Raw genomic sequence first — 15,526 nt, forward strand, 5'->3', positions numbered from 1 at the left:
TAGGGAAAGATAATGGATTTAGAAAAGAGAATGGTCTAGGGGAGGTGTATGGGCAGAGGGGGAATCATCAATTCTAAAGGAAACATGAAGAATGCGGGAGGGAGTAGGTCAGCTGGAGCAAGGCCCCTGATGGTGTGGCTCGAGGAGCAGGTCACGGACACTGGTGAATAGTGGGGAGGGTGCTGGTAGATGAACACGATGAGCTGGAGGGTGCCTTCTGCCTTATCATTTATACTGCTCACAAAAATTAGGAGATATTTTTAAATGAATATGAAGCGATAAAATATCCCCTAATTTTTGTGAGCAGTGTATTTTTCCTAGACTACTGCAATATCTTCATCCTGGAAAATTCACTTTCAACAGCTTGAATTCAACCTTCATGCCCCTACCAGGATGATATTTCTATACTTCCAATCCAACATTGTCATTTAGAATTTTGTAATGGCTCTGTAACTATAGGAGTCCCAGCGCTTTCACTGCCTACCTTTCCTACACTCTTCTTTTTGAGGAAACTGATTCTAGAGTGTCCTTTCCATATAAAGTAATCAGCTGGCAGTGAATTCCAGCCTTCTCAACAGTGTGATTAGATCAGAGAGCAGTGTCTGGTGAGAATGAAAGTGTTAGCCATAGGGGAGCCCAGTCTTTTTTCTAAAATGGTTTGGTACAAAATCCTATTCCAAAGCGGACATCTTGTATTGAATGGCGGTAACACCAATTATATCAGGATCTCTCTCTTAAGATACATAATGGCCCTAGCTGGTTGGCTCAGTGGGTAAAGTGTTGGCCTGGTATGCGGATGACCCAGGTTCGATTCCTGGTCAGGGCACACGAGAGAGAAACACCCATCTGCTTCTCTCCCTTTCCCCTCATTGTTCACTCTCTCTTCCCCTCCTACAGCCATTGGTTTGAGCATCAGCCTCAGGCACTAAAAATAGCTGGATTGATTCAAACATCTGCTCAAGATGGGGGTTGCCAGGTGGATCCCAGTTGGGGTGTCTGTCTCACTATCTCCCTTCTTCTTACTTAAAAAAGAAAAGATGGATAATTAAATGGAAGGTGGACAGAGAGTGTCAGTCACAGTATATTGAGCTAGTATCATGACACCAACAGGCTATACATCCTAGCCTCAGCAGCACTGGAAATTAGAATGTCAGTATGCCCAAGAAAGAGATGCTAACGCATCACTATTTCATGTTCTTTACAATAAACCCTCATTTCTGGGAGTTTACTACTAACCTTTAAGAGCCAAGCTAAGATGAACTTTGAAATGCCTTGATATACATTTCCTACTTCATGTTTTAATGTTTTAGTCTGGTGAAAACCAGACCTGTGGTTTAGGAAATACTGTATACGCCTCCACTTTAAGGATTCTCAAATAATATTAGTATATTAAATGATCCCAAAAGCCCTACAGCAAAGAAACTGTTTAGCTTAGTTCAATCCAGTATTTCCCAAACTATTTTTTTGACCACAGAACCACTGTTTTTTTTTTTTTAATAACTATTAACACCTCACTAAACATACTTTGGGAAAACTAGCGTCAGGAGTAAGGTCTACGATCATGTATGGAGTGCAGATTAAAAGTGGCAGGTTGACCACAAGCATTTATCTTCTCTTCCACTTGAAACTCCTCAAAAAAAGCCTCTAAAAACATAAAGCTGTTCACCACACTCTCTCTCCCCAAAAAAGACCGAATAAGAAATAACTCATAACAGATAAGAAATTCAAATTCATTTTAGGAAGCTTGATTTAGCCTACAAAAGAAGCTGTAATGGGAGAAGAAACCCCGATTAGAGGTGTTGTACAGATCATTCTATGGCTCAGACCTGAAGCAGTCAAGCCCCAAGGAAGCCAGGGCTGAGGCACAGGTCAGAGAAGAATTGGTTCAAAGTCTGTATGCAAAATTGCTCCCTGAGTCCTTCACCCCAGCCACACAGTTGAGAACCTATATCCATACATATGATTTCTTTTAAAATTGAACAACACAGCCTGCCCTGTGGTGGCATAGCGGGTATAGGGCATCCACCTGGAATGCTGAGGTTGCCAGTTCGAAACTCTAGGCTTGCCTGGTCAAGACACATATGGGAGTTGAGGCTTCCTGCTCCTCCTCCCATTTCTCTCTCTTTTTTCTTTTCTCTCTCTCTCTCTCTCTCTCTCTCTCTCTCGCTTCTCTCTCTAAAATGAATAAAGTCTTAAAAAAAAACTTTTAGAAAAGGAAAAAATTGAACAACAGAGAGTCTGGACTCAGAAATCCAGGTATAGTAAAGAACAAATTAGGGCCCTAGCCTGGTAGATCAGTTGGTTAAAGTGTCGTCCTGTTACACCAATGTTGTGATTTGATCCCATTAGGACACCTGTAAGAATCAATCAGTGAACACATTAATTAGTGGAACAACAAATTGATGTTTCTCTCTCCCCTTCTTCCTCTTTTTCTAACATAAATTTTTTAAAAATTAAAAGAATAAATTAATTTGGAGGCTGGAATCAGAAAGATGAAAGAGAAAGTTGGCGCCTAAATTCTTCCCCAACCCCTAAAATTCTAGCAGGCATGTGTCGCCTCTGAGGCTAGAAAGCTCTTCTGACAAAACATTGAATAGCCCAGTAGATATCCTTTAAAAGGCCAAGTACTGCTGAGTATATTCCTACAGTGGTGCCAGCAGTTAGAAACGTGGTTCCACACAAACTGTTTCTAAGTAACATCTTAGTGCCACATTCTTAAATAAAAATTCCAAGTTTAAGAGAAATCGCTGGAAACAAATACCTGTGAATTAATATCAAAATAGATTCCAAGGCCCAAGATGTGCGTCTAAATCAGACTAATGAAGGTCATTCAACTAGTGTTAATAATTCAGTGATATGAATATTCAACCTTAGGAAAATGAGTTTAAGACAGAGGAGCTAGTCTTTGAAGAATTGCACAGGAGTACAGGTTAGAACAAACTATTTAACATTAACTACTGGTCTGTAGCTCCTTATAATCAACCTCCCCACTCAGAGCAGAATTTGTTCCCAGATCTGGGAACTGAGCTCTGTCTAGAGACAGGATTTAAAGGGGCTCAGCTGCTGGAGTAAGAAGAGTTGGATTTGGAGGTCGGGTAGGAAACTAAGACATTGCAAATCTGGAAACACCAAGAACAAAAAAAGAAACCCTCATTCCTAAAGTAAACTTCAGTCTTGCCCTCTAATCCTCAGCATCTTTGACCCATTCAGAAGTTGGACTCCCTTCAATCAAAACATAGCTTAGTTCATGTGGCCATAATTAAATATTTGGGGGGATGAAAGAATTCTTTATTATCTTAAAAAGTTGCATAATTTCCAAATGGACTTTTGAGTTATAAGGACTGGCTTCTAGCTATTGTTCATCACTGTATTTTTATTCCATTTCTGTGAATTCTTAGGCTACTTTTTGAGCTGGTCATAAATTTGTGACTGGATCTTAGATTGAATGTCCTGATTGCAGAATAAGTAAGCCAAATAAACCAATCATATACCCTTATCTGAAAAGACAACATTAACACATCTTGCCTGGTCAATTTCATGTTTTTCAACCTGAGTAAGCCATTGCCCTCATTCTTCTTTGGATTCCACTCATGACTGTGAACCATATTTGCAATCAGAACATCTCCCCTAATCTAGTCTAGAAAGATTTTGGAACATTTGCACCACTGAAAATTGTTTTCTATTTTGTTCCATGGCTCTGGAACCACATCAGAAGTTCTTTGGGTGTTATTCAGGTCAAGATCAGTTTTAGGAAAGGTATTTGCTTGTAATCTGCCTGACACTCTTCCAACTCACCAAGCTTTCCTTGTTTGTACTGGCTTTTGGAAAATTCAAAGTTATTGCCATGCAGCTATTACTTGACATGGTGATATACCGATTCTGGTGAATATTTATATCAAATCAGTTTTGAGTGTTGAAGTTACATACATTTAATAGTAAAAGTGGAAAGGTTAGTTTTGTTGTGCCGTTTATAACAGTTTTTCATTTGTTTCAGAAGTCATACAATAGCCATTGTCAAAAACAAGTCAAGTTGAATTGTGGCCATTTGTATGTCTTCTGAAATGTCTGTGTCCCCAAGTCCTTAATTATGTAGAGATATAGAGAGATCTGCCACCATAAACTGGGAGATCTTTTAGCATGTAAGAAACCTATGAAAAGGTAAAAGTTAATTCTACATGCCAAATCACAGAATTTTAGTTATTGCTATGCCAAGTCATAAAAATACTTGATCATTCGCATATCCTGTAATATCTTAAATTTATAGAACATGAGTCCAGCTCCAAAATGGCTCTTCTCTAAATTTCTAGAACCAATATATTAAAATATATCATTGTTTTTGAAACACTATAATCTTCACTTGAAAATCTGTTTCTCCATAAAACAACCTAAATTTGAACATTGCTGTGAGAAAATTTGCTATTATTAGCCTCGTACTTGTGATTATAAAACAATGCTGATCTAACAGTTTATTGCACTTTCTAGAGGACAATTGTCCTCCATGATCTTTTCCTAATTTTAAGTATAACTTGATAGAGCAAGTTCAAAGGAAAATAACAACAGAAAACTAATAAGAGGTTACTTTGGATTATTTTAAAGTTGTCACTTAACACTTATTTAAAATAATAGAAACATTTGCCAAATCACATATGTATGTATAATTCCTTATATGTTGTAGTTCCTTACCCCTCTCCGTAGGCATTCCTCTTTCTCAGCGATGAAGTCACATGCACCCACGTTAGAGAGGCGCTCAGAACTGTCAGACTATTATGTTTTGTCTCTGATTGAGGTGACCGCTGTCCACAAACATCCGGAGTCTTTTCTCTCTAGTTCCAGGCCTCAAATCTTTCACTGAAGTTTATTAATGGCTCAGTTTGGGTTATTTATTTATTTATTATTATTATTATTATTATTATTTTGCACTGGAAGGAAATTAACATTTGTATTGCTAACAGCTCTCTTTCAAAACCACATTCCAGTTTGACACGTTAGTTGAATTTTAATAATCCCAAATGGTCCTCTGATTTTGGGAAGGACCCAAATGGGCACATTTCCACACACGAGATCAAAGGAGAGGAGCTAATAGCTCTTTATTGCACAGGTAGCAAACATTTTTCACTTGCATAACATTTCCAAGCCTTAAAATTAGAGTTTGCTCATTTTCCTCCACTTTAGAGCTCATAAAAGTAGGTAAAATAAGGTAGTGTTTTGCAGTTTAGAAGTAGCAGTGTGACACCAATGCTGGATATTGAATTTTACAAATAAGTTCAAAGAAATAATCGCCATGTGAGCAGATTATCATGCCTATCATAAATTAACACTAAGTCTTTTTAATGTACTAAGGAACTATTCATTACATGGAAACAACATGGTGCCTGACCTTGGGAACTATCCTCAGACAATGTCTTTGAAGTCATTTCATTCTTGTTCTTACTTCAAGTATCTTAGACATGTGCCTTTATATAGTGCCCTTGAGGGTAGGGACCATATCTGAATTACTCCATGTGTTTCCCAAAGCAGAGAGCTCTGGAGATTAAAAAGTGGATATTATATGGAAAAATATACATATCATTAAATTTTAACTTTATAAGACACAGCATCATTTTGCTTCTCTTCTACTGTTTCCCTATTATTAAAGGATTATAAGAATTCTTGTTAACTCTAAAAATTTTTAAATAAATATAGAAATAAAAAAATTCCTGTTTTACTCTATGTACACCTCCCAATTCTCACCCCCTTCTTCACTGGAGACAATAACCCTTTTGGTACATAGTTCCTTTTTAAACATACACTCTTGTTTTTAAGCCCATGTAATTAAAACTGTTACTGCTCACAAAAATTAGGGGATCAGGGAACATGCAGATACTCCATTGCTTTCAGCCTTTTGGATAGTGTATCTTCACCAACAAAATAAAAGTTGGTTTTGCATCTCATTTGCATAATCAAACAACTTTCTTTGACTTGTCATTTGCTGTTCTGATGTTCTCATTTAATAAAAAAAAAAAACCCAAATGATTCTTTTTTTAATTGCTTCATATTCATTTTGAAATATCTTCTCATTTTTGTAAGCAGTATATTATGCTGCCAACATTTATGGTCACTGGCTTTGTATAACATTGGGCTTGATTTAAAACTATCTTATTTCTTTATAAACATTTTAAGGAGCAGTAGCAGTTTATGAAATACATTTCCATCTGCAGCATGAACATTCCTATTCTTTCTCTCTCCGTATTGAATTCTGCTTATACTTGGTTTATACAGCAGCAAATTGAGCCTATGGTTGGTTGATGGTAGATTCCATTCATATTGATGAGTGAATGTCTGTTATGAATGAATGTCCCGCATTACTATTTTTTTTTCTTCACAAATGGTCTTGATTATTTTCTTACATTTACTCTTAAAGATGTATTTTAGAATTTATTTAAGTTCCTCCTAAATCCTGCTGTGATTACCATTGTAGTAACACTTGAATTAATTTGGGAGGATTTAACATGGTATGTCTTTCTATTTGCTTATGACTTCCTTTATGTCTTCTTAAACTTTTTTTTTTCTTATTTATTTCTGAAGCTGGAAACGGGGAGAGACAGTCAGACAGACTCCCACATGCGCCCGACCGGGATCCACCCAGCACGCCCACCAGGGGCGACGCTCTGCCCACCAACCAGGGGGCAATTTTCTGCCCCTCCGGGGCGTTGCTCTGCCGCGACCAGAGCCACTCTAGCGCCTGAGGCAGAGGCCAAGGAGCCATCCCCAGTGCCCGGGCCATCTTTGCTCCAATGGAGCCTTGGCTGCGGGAGGGGAAGAGAGAGACAGAGAGGAAGGAGGGGGGAGGGGTGGAGAAGCAAATGGGCACTTCTCCTATGTTCCCTGGCCAGGAATCGAACCCGGGTCCCCCGCACGCCAAGCCGACGCTCTACCACTGAGCCAACCGGCCAGGGCCTCTTCTTAAACTTTTGATGTAAGAATTCTTTTTTTTAAAGTATATTAAAGTTTATTGTACTGCTATAAACATTACAAGTTTAAAAACTTCTATAAATTTAATTTACAATAAAGAAACCAAGAACATACAATGGAGAAAGAAGTCTCTACAATAAATGGTGCTGAAAAAAATTTGACAGCCACATGCAAAAGAATGAAAGCAGAGCACTATTTTACACCATACACCAAAATTAACTCAAAATGGGTTAAAGACTTGAATGAAAGACCTACAACTATAGAATTCCTAGAAGAAAACACAGGAGGTTGAGCTCCTTGACATGGGTCCTAGCGATGTTTTTAAGGATCTAATTCCAAAGGCAAGGTAAACAAAAGCAAAAATAATAAACAAATGGGACTATACCAAACTAAAAACCTTCTGCCATGAAGAAAACTATCATCAAAATAAAAAGGCAAGGCCCTGGCCGGTTGGCTCAGCGGTAGAGCGTCAGCCTGGCGTGTGGGGAACCCGGGTTCGATTCCCGGCCAGGGCACATAGGAGAAGCGCCCATTTGCTTCTCCACCCCCCTTCTTCCTCTCTGTCTCTCTCTTCCCCTCCCGCAGCCAAGGCTCCATTGGAGCAAAGATGGCCCGGACGCTGGGGATGGCTCCTTGGCCTCTGCCCCAGGCTCTGGAGTGGCTCTGGTCGCGGCAGAGCGACGCCTCGGAGGGGCAAAGCATCGCCCCCTGGTGGGCGTGCCGGGTGGATCCCGGTCGGGCGCATGCGGGAGTCTGTCTGACTGTCTCTCCCCGTTTCCAGCTTCAGAAAAATACAAAAAAATTAAAAAAATTTAAAAAATAAATAAAAAGGCAACTACTGAATGAAAGAAAATATTTGCCAATTACACATCTGATAAGAGGTTAATATACAAAATATATAAAGAAATTATATAACCAAACAACAAAAACAACCTGACTAAAAAAGGGCAGGAGGATCTGAATAGACATTTTCCCAAAGAAGACATACAGATGGCCAACAGGCACATGAAAAGATGCTCAACATCACTAAATAGTAGGAAAATGCAAACCAAAGCCACAATAAGATAGTACCTCACCCCTGTTAGAATAACTACTATCAAAAAAGCAAGAAATAACAGATGTACGAGAGAAGGCGGCTAAAGGGAAACCTGTACACTCCTGGTGAGATTAATTGGTGTAACTACTACAGAAAAAAATATTGAGATGCCTCAAGAAATTAAGAATAGAACTACGATATGATCCAGCAATTCTACTTCTGGGCACTTAGCCAAAATATTTGAAAACATGAATTCTAAAGGATATATGCACCCCTATGTTCATTGCAGTTTTATTTACAATAATTAAGATATGGAAACATCCTAAGTGTCCATCATTAGATGAATGGATAAAGATGTGGTTATATTATATATATATATATATATATATATATATATATATACACACACACACACACACACACACACACACACACATATATATACATACATACACAATATACTATTACTCAGCCATAAAAAATTAAATATTACCATTTGTAACAACATGGATGAAACTTAAGGATATAATGGTAAGTGAAATAAGTCAGAAAATACCATATGATTTCACTCACATGTGAAATCTTTAAAAAAATATTTTAAAAAACAACAAAATCATAGATACAGAGAACAGATCAGCAGTTACCAAGATGGAAGGGGGTTGGAAGGGTGAGTGAAAGAGAGGGAGGGGTCAATTACAAGGTAATGGATAATAACTAGACTTTTGGTCACCACTTGGTAAATGTAAACAGATACTGAATTATAATGCTGTACACCTGAAATATATAATAAAAAAGTCCATAAATTCATAATATAATATTTAGAACTGATTTAGAACTAATCTATATAGAATCTAAGAATATGCTGTTATTTATTGAAGAGTCTAAACCACCACTGAAAGATTAATTATACTACCCAAAAATGCAAACAAGAAAATGATAAACATCTTGGCTAATTTAGGAGACTAATAGGTATCAAAAAGATTATGTGAGAATAATTTGCATATTTGCAATTCTCAAACCAACAAGAAAAATATCTAAGCGACTGGGTATATGGTAAGGATGGAAGTTAGAAGGCCTCAGAAAACAAAAGTAAACGAGCCAGACCCAAGGCACTGAAAGTTATAAATCATATTCAAAAAAAAAAAAGAAAGAAATTTTTGAATCCTATTCACAGCACCCCATTCAAAATGAATTTTCTTTATTTGAGAAACTTAAGCTATGCTGTTCTTATCCTAAAGAGAAGCAATTCATTAGGAGTTTTTATGCAGAGTAGAAACAATAACAGTAAAAAGTAACCTCAACTAAAAATAATTTCTTTAAAAACTATAGAAAATTAAAAAAAAATTAACCTATAGCCATTTGTGAAAGACAAATAACTTCATATATAGTAAAACGATTATAGCAGAGTACAATTAGCGTCCCTAATGATGGCCTTGAGCTATCAGAAGTGTTAAATTTTATATTTTACAAATACAATGATGTAAAACTTTTAAAAAGCTCTCACATTTAAACAAGTAACTTTCATTTCCTGCCAATCCTTTATGATAGAATACTTTAACCTGAAAACTTAAAATACTTACATATTTAAGAAAGATGTCACCAATGCTTTTGCTCTCATCCCAATTAACAATAAGATCTTCAAGATCATCCTTTATCTTAGTGTGCACATCAAAGATATCTGGGATACTACCAAAAATAGTCTTAATCTCTTCTGGTGCGAGGATAGGCCCACCACATTGTCCTTCTTCTTCCAATGGTACCTGAAAGAACTGAATAGTTGTGGCCAATATATTTACATAATTACTTTCAGTCTGATAGAGCTCTTTTGCTACTTGCCACCTGGCTGACCGCTTTGAAGAAATAGGAGTGGAATTTTTAGAAGACTTAGTACAACAAGACTTTGGTGTTTCTCCATAGTTAATGCTAGACTCTGGTGTACTGGAGATATCTAGGAGTGATCCTATAGAAAGGGAATGTTCAGCTGATGGGTGCTTACGAGGAGGAAAAGGTGACAGGTCTGTCTCTCTTGAAAGCTGAGCAGGTGTCTCTTTTAAATGACGTCTTTTGCGATTAATGTTTGGAGTATTTAGAGAAAGCAGTGACACTGATTTCTTAAGCTCAGGTGTAGTAGCCTTTTCATATAAATACATAGTTTCTCCAGCTTGAGCATCCATTTGAATACTTCCCCAGAACCACTCTTGCTTCACAACACACAGTTTCTTTGAAGGTTCGAATGGAAGTTCTTCTACTACATTCTCTTCAACTATAAGATGAGTGCACCTTTCATCTCCAACTGGTAAATGGTTGCCTCCTTGCATTTCAGTCATTTCTTCCATATTAGTTTTTTCTTCATCTGAAAATCCCAGGAAACTTAAAATGCAATCTTGAAATGGAGGAACTTTAAATTCATTTCTAAAATCATCAGCTGATGCACAGAAATTCTGTTCATTCCTCCTTTCCCAAGATTTATAAACCCATTCTGGCTTCATAATAGGAGTACCCAGGCTCACAGCAATCCTGAATTTTTCTCCTTGTGTACAATTTGCCACAAAATGTGTAACTTTTGAATTAAAGTCTTTTTGAATAACTCCACCCATGTGATGAACCAAAGTCACCAATCTGACTAGTTCTTCTTTCTTCCTGAATCCAGTAAAGCACACTACCAGATTCATCATGCTGGTACAATAGAGTGGACGACATGAAAATGGCAAAGGCTCTCTTTTTGTGCACAGTTTAATACAACTGGTGGTCCAATAACTCTACAATCAGTCTTCTATAATTCATTAAAGACAGGGTCCTGGAAGTCCATGACTATGAATACATTTTCAAATTCTGGAGAATACAAACTTTCATATTCTTCCACTGTTTCCATCTTTACAAAGGGCACTTTAATTTCCTTTAAGGCTTTTATAAGTTCTTCATGTTTTCTAGCATCTTGAACCAATATCACTCTTGTCTCAACCTGAGGCATATCTTCCTCAACATATGAAGTAGGTCCAATAAATAAGTTTTCGTTAGATGTTTCAGTAACTTTAGAATAAAAAATGGAAGAGTCTGCCAAGCTTGTACTCCCAGTAATGGATGTCAATACACTATTGTCAGCCATTGTTTGTACTCATTTAAGTTGGCACTCTCAAAAAATGCCTGGGAATGTCACCTCTTCAAGTTCCTACTCCTCTCACCGTTACCGCCATTCCTCCAAGAATTCTTTTGATGTAAAGATTTGCCTGCATCACTGTTGAACTTAATAAAGTTGTTTTAATATTGTAATGGGATATTTTCTGTAATATATGTCCTATGAATCATTGATAGAATATAGAAAAGGTACATAAAGATACATAATTTTTAAGTATCATCTTTTTAGTATCTCATTTTTTCAGTAGATTCTTTGAGTTTTCAAGGTAAACAATCATATAGCTACAAATAATTCTTGGTAATTTCCTATAACAAAACATTTTATAGTATTGAAACTTGCATTCCTGAAATAAATTGTATGTGTGAGTGGCATCAAACATAGTGCTATTGGATTTTTTTAAAGGTTCCTGGGTTTAATTACAATAGCATTTGGGAGGATTTTTTACATCTCTATTTTGACAAATCAAAATTGAAAGAACTTCTCTGTAGGTCTGTTAGCTTCCAGGATTCAGTATCAGGTTGATACTGTGTTAAAAAGGAATTAGGAAATTTATCTTTTATTATATCCTGAAAAATAGTTTTCAAAGAAACCAGCTACATCAAGTGTTGTTGTACCAATCGCTAGCATAAGCATGTACAGGGGTCAATCTAGAAAGGCATCAATGGAGATTGGCACTGCAGGTAGCATTCAGCTGGCCCTCAGAAACCAAGGGAGATGCTATCATTTAAAGAGTGATTTAAAGATGGAAATATATTACCACACTCCCCATTGTGATACAGCATAATTCAGACATCACTCTGGAGTGAGAGCACCTGCCTCAGCAAATACTCTGGAAATATGCATTTTCCTAGTTATTTATCATCAGATGTATTGGGGTGATGTTGGTTAATAAAATATGTAGGTTTTGAGGGTATAATTCTATAATACATCATCTGTATGTTGTATTGTGTGTTCACTACCCCAAGTCATCTCCTTCCATCACCATCTATGCCCACTAGACCCTCTTCAACCTTCTTCCCACCCCACTGGCCCTCTATCACCATACTGTTATCTGGCCTATAAAGGGTTTATTTGTTTGGTTTTTTGCTTAATCCCTTCACCTTTTTCACCCAGCCCTGAAACCGCTGTCCACTCTGACAGCTGTTAATCTGTTTTTTGTTTTTTAATCTATGAGTCTGTTTCTATTTTGTTTGTTAGTTTATTTTGTTCATTAGATTCTACATTTGAGTGAAAATGTATGATACTTGTCTTTCTCTGATTGACTTACCTCACTCAACATAATGCTCTCCAGGACCATCCATGCTGTCACAAAAGATAAGATTTCATTCTTTTTTATGGTTGAGTAGTATTCTACTGGGTAAATGTACCAGAGCTTTTTTATCCACTCATCTAGTGACAAGCACTTGGGCTGCTTCCAAGTTTTGGCTATTATAAATAATGCTGCAATGAACATAGGGGTGCATATACTTTTTTAAAATTAGTGTTTCAGGCTTCTTCAGCTATATTCCCATAAGTAGAATTACTGGGTCATAGGCAGTTCCATTTTTAATTTTTTGAGATAACTCAATATAGTTTTCCACAGTGGTTGCAATAGTCTGCAATCCCACCAACAGTGCACGAGGCTTCCCTTATCTCTACATTCTCACCAGCACTTGTTTATTGATTTATTGATAATCACCATTCTGACAGGTGTGAGGTGATATCTCACTGTGGTTTTAAATTGCATTTCTCTGATGATTAGCATCTTTTTATATGCCTGTTGACCATCTGTATGTCTCTCTGGAGAAGTGTCTATTCAGGTCCTTTTGGAAATATGCATTTTTGTGTATCTCTTTTATGAATCACACTCAAGATTACTACATGCATCTATACTAGCATTATCCAATATTTGTAATGCAGCAATAAAGGCAGCCCTGAAATCACACAAAAAGTTAAAGTAATTTTTTTTCTTATTTTCTAAGTGAGATGAAGGGAGATAGAGAGTCACACTCTTGCATTTGTCCCAACCAGGATCCACTCAGAGACCCCCATCTGGAGCCAATACTTTGCCCATCTGGGGCCATGTTTGCAACCAAGTTATTTTTAGCACCTGAGGTAGAGGCTCCACTGAGCAATCCTTACTCAGCTCCTGGGGCCAATGTGCTCAAACCAAATGAGCCATGGCTGCAGAAGGGGAAGAAAGAGGGAGAGAGAGAGTGAAGGGTAAAGAAGCAGATGATCTCTTCTCCTGTGTGCCTTGACCAGGAATTGAACCTGGGATTTCCACATGCCATGTCAACACTCTACCACTGAGCCAACCTGCCAGGGCCAAAATACTGTTTAGAGTACTATAACTTTTTGCATCTGGATAGGCCTTTTTCTATTTTACATATAATTAACATCCAGATCATCAGGCAGTTGCAAAAATCAGAATGTAAGACAAAATTATATAAACAAAATTAACCTTATTTTGGCTTCAGAACACTGTAATAATATTTTTTCAGGGTTGAATGTACTATTTATGCTTAAGTGATTCCTTAAATAAACTTTTAAAATGTTCATTACTCTTGCTATCACTGAGTACAGACCTCCCCTCAAAGGGACAAAACCTTCAGGAAAACATTGGTATACCTCCCAGCCTATCATATTTAAAGTTATAGTGTAACTAAACAGAGGGAGAAGGAGCTGCACATAATAGAAACTTACAACTTGGGGACCTGGAATATTAATCAATGGTTAACTGCAAACTGAGCTCTAAATTACGTTCCAGAGGGATTCCTTACCACAAACCGCTGATTTCATTGGACTTCTTAAGAATCACTTCCTCTGAGGGACTGGTCATGAAAAGCCAAACCTCCCCTAGCTGCAAGAAAACAATTCATTGGGGGGAGGGGGAGTTAGTAAGGAATAATTTGTTTTAAAATCCATTACTATTATATTTTTTCTTCAACATGAAAATAGTTTCACCATTATGATTATAAAGCAATGCACATTCACTGTATTAAATTTCAGAAGTTGTGTCCAAAAGTTACCAGAAAAAAATCCATTTTATTTATTTTCTTTATGTATTGAGTTTTAGAGAGAGAGAGAAACATAGATTTGTTGTTCCACTTATTTATGCTTTCATTGGTTGATTCTTATATGTGCCCTGACCGGGAATGGAACCCATAACCTTGCCATGTTGGGGCAACACTCTAACCAATGGAGCTATCTAAGCAAGGCTCACTTTCTAAAAAAAAAAAAATTGATTGCTTCTTGGCCTTTTGGCTAAGATCAAGTATAGTTACTTTTTATTGAATTTATTGTGGTGACATTGGTTAGTAAAAGTATATAGGTTTCAAGTGTACAAGTCTATAATACATCCTCTGTATACTGTATTATGTGTTCACCACCCACAGTCTGTCTACTTCCATCACCATTTATACCTCTTTATCCTATTCTATCTCCTATCCCCCTTTCCCACTAATAATGACCATGCTGTTGTCTGTCTGTGAGGTTTTATTCTTAATCCCTTTAAATCGCTTAGAATTTCTTTACCCAAAGATTACTACTATTAATATTGTAGTGTAGATCATTACAGAATTTCTATTAAAAAGTCTTCTAAAGTGGTTCAGGCTCACTTACATAACTAAAAATACTTATCTTCAAAATAGATATTATTTTTTTCATAACCCGAGTTATACTAACCCAGTGATTACAGCTGAAAATTATAAGATTTCAAACCAGGGTATCTTTTTGTAAAATGTACAAATAGATAGTAAATATGGCCTCTTAGGCCTGGCCTCTGATAACACAATGGCTAGAGCGTCAACCAGGAGTGTTGAAGTCATCAGTTCTAAACCCCGGCCTTGTCCAGTCAAGGCACATACGAGAAGCAATCAATGACTAAAGTGAAGCAACTTATGATCTTGCTCCCCCACCTCTCCCTCCCTCTCTCTCTAAAACCAATAAATAACATCTTTAAATATGGTTTCTGTGTATTTTTGTTTACTGATAGTCTATGAATAGAATCACAAAGAAGCTAATACTATATGGGCAAGATTGAGTGACTGGAGGTAAAGGGCAGAGATGGGAAGAAAATTTTTTATGATATACCCTCTTTTGCTTTATAAATGTTTATTATGCTATGTATTCAAAACTAAATGAAAATACACTGCTCACAAAAATTAGAGGATCAGAGAATGTGCAGATACTTCAGTACCTTCAACCTTTGGATAGTGCATTTTCACCAATAAAATAAAAGTTGGTTTTGCATCTCATTTGCATAATTGAACAAATTTCTTTGTCTTGTCGGTTGCTTTTCTGATGTTCTTGTTTAATAAAAGAAAAATCAAATGCTTCTTTTCTTTTCGCTTTCATATTCATTTTGAAATATCCCCTAATTTTTGTCAGCAGTATATATCTGTATATGTACAAACAAGTAT

General features: G+C 36.9%; 2 protein-coding genes and 1 pseudogene across 2 annotated transcripts in view; 2 read left to right on the forward strand and 1 right to left on the reverse strand.

Moving 5' to 3' along the window:
* Positions 1-15,526, forward strand: part of CPED1 (cadherin like and PC-esterase domain containing 1) — a 316,192-nt gene that overhangs the window by 297,666 nt on the left and 3,000 nt on the right. The gene's annotated exons all lie outside the window — the stretch shown is intronic.
* Positions 3,057-11,097, reverse strand: LOC136394004 (protein ECT2-like). The gene is given in 3 exon segments (XM_066366537.1): positions 3,057-3,119; positions 9,568-10,706; positions 10,709-11,097. Coding segments are annotated over 3 exon segments (1,587 nt in total). The 5' UTR covers positions 11,094-11,097.
* Positions 14,350-14,496, forward strand: LOC136396317 (U2 spliceosomal RNA; annotated as a pseudogene).

The sequence above is a fragment of the Saccopteryx leptura genome, chromosome 2 (assembly GCF_036850995.1).
Source record: "Saccopteryx leptura isolate mSacLep1 chromosome 2, mSacLep1_pri_phased_curated, whole genome shotgun sequence".
NCBI lineage: Eukaryota > Metazoa > Chordata > Mammalia > Chiroptera > Emballonuridae > Saccopteryx > Saccopteryx leptura.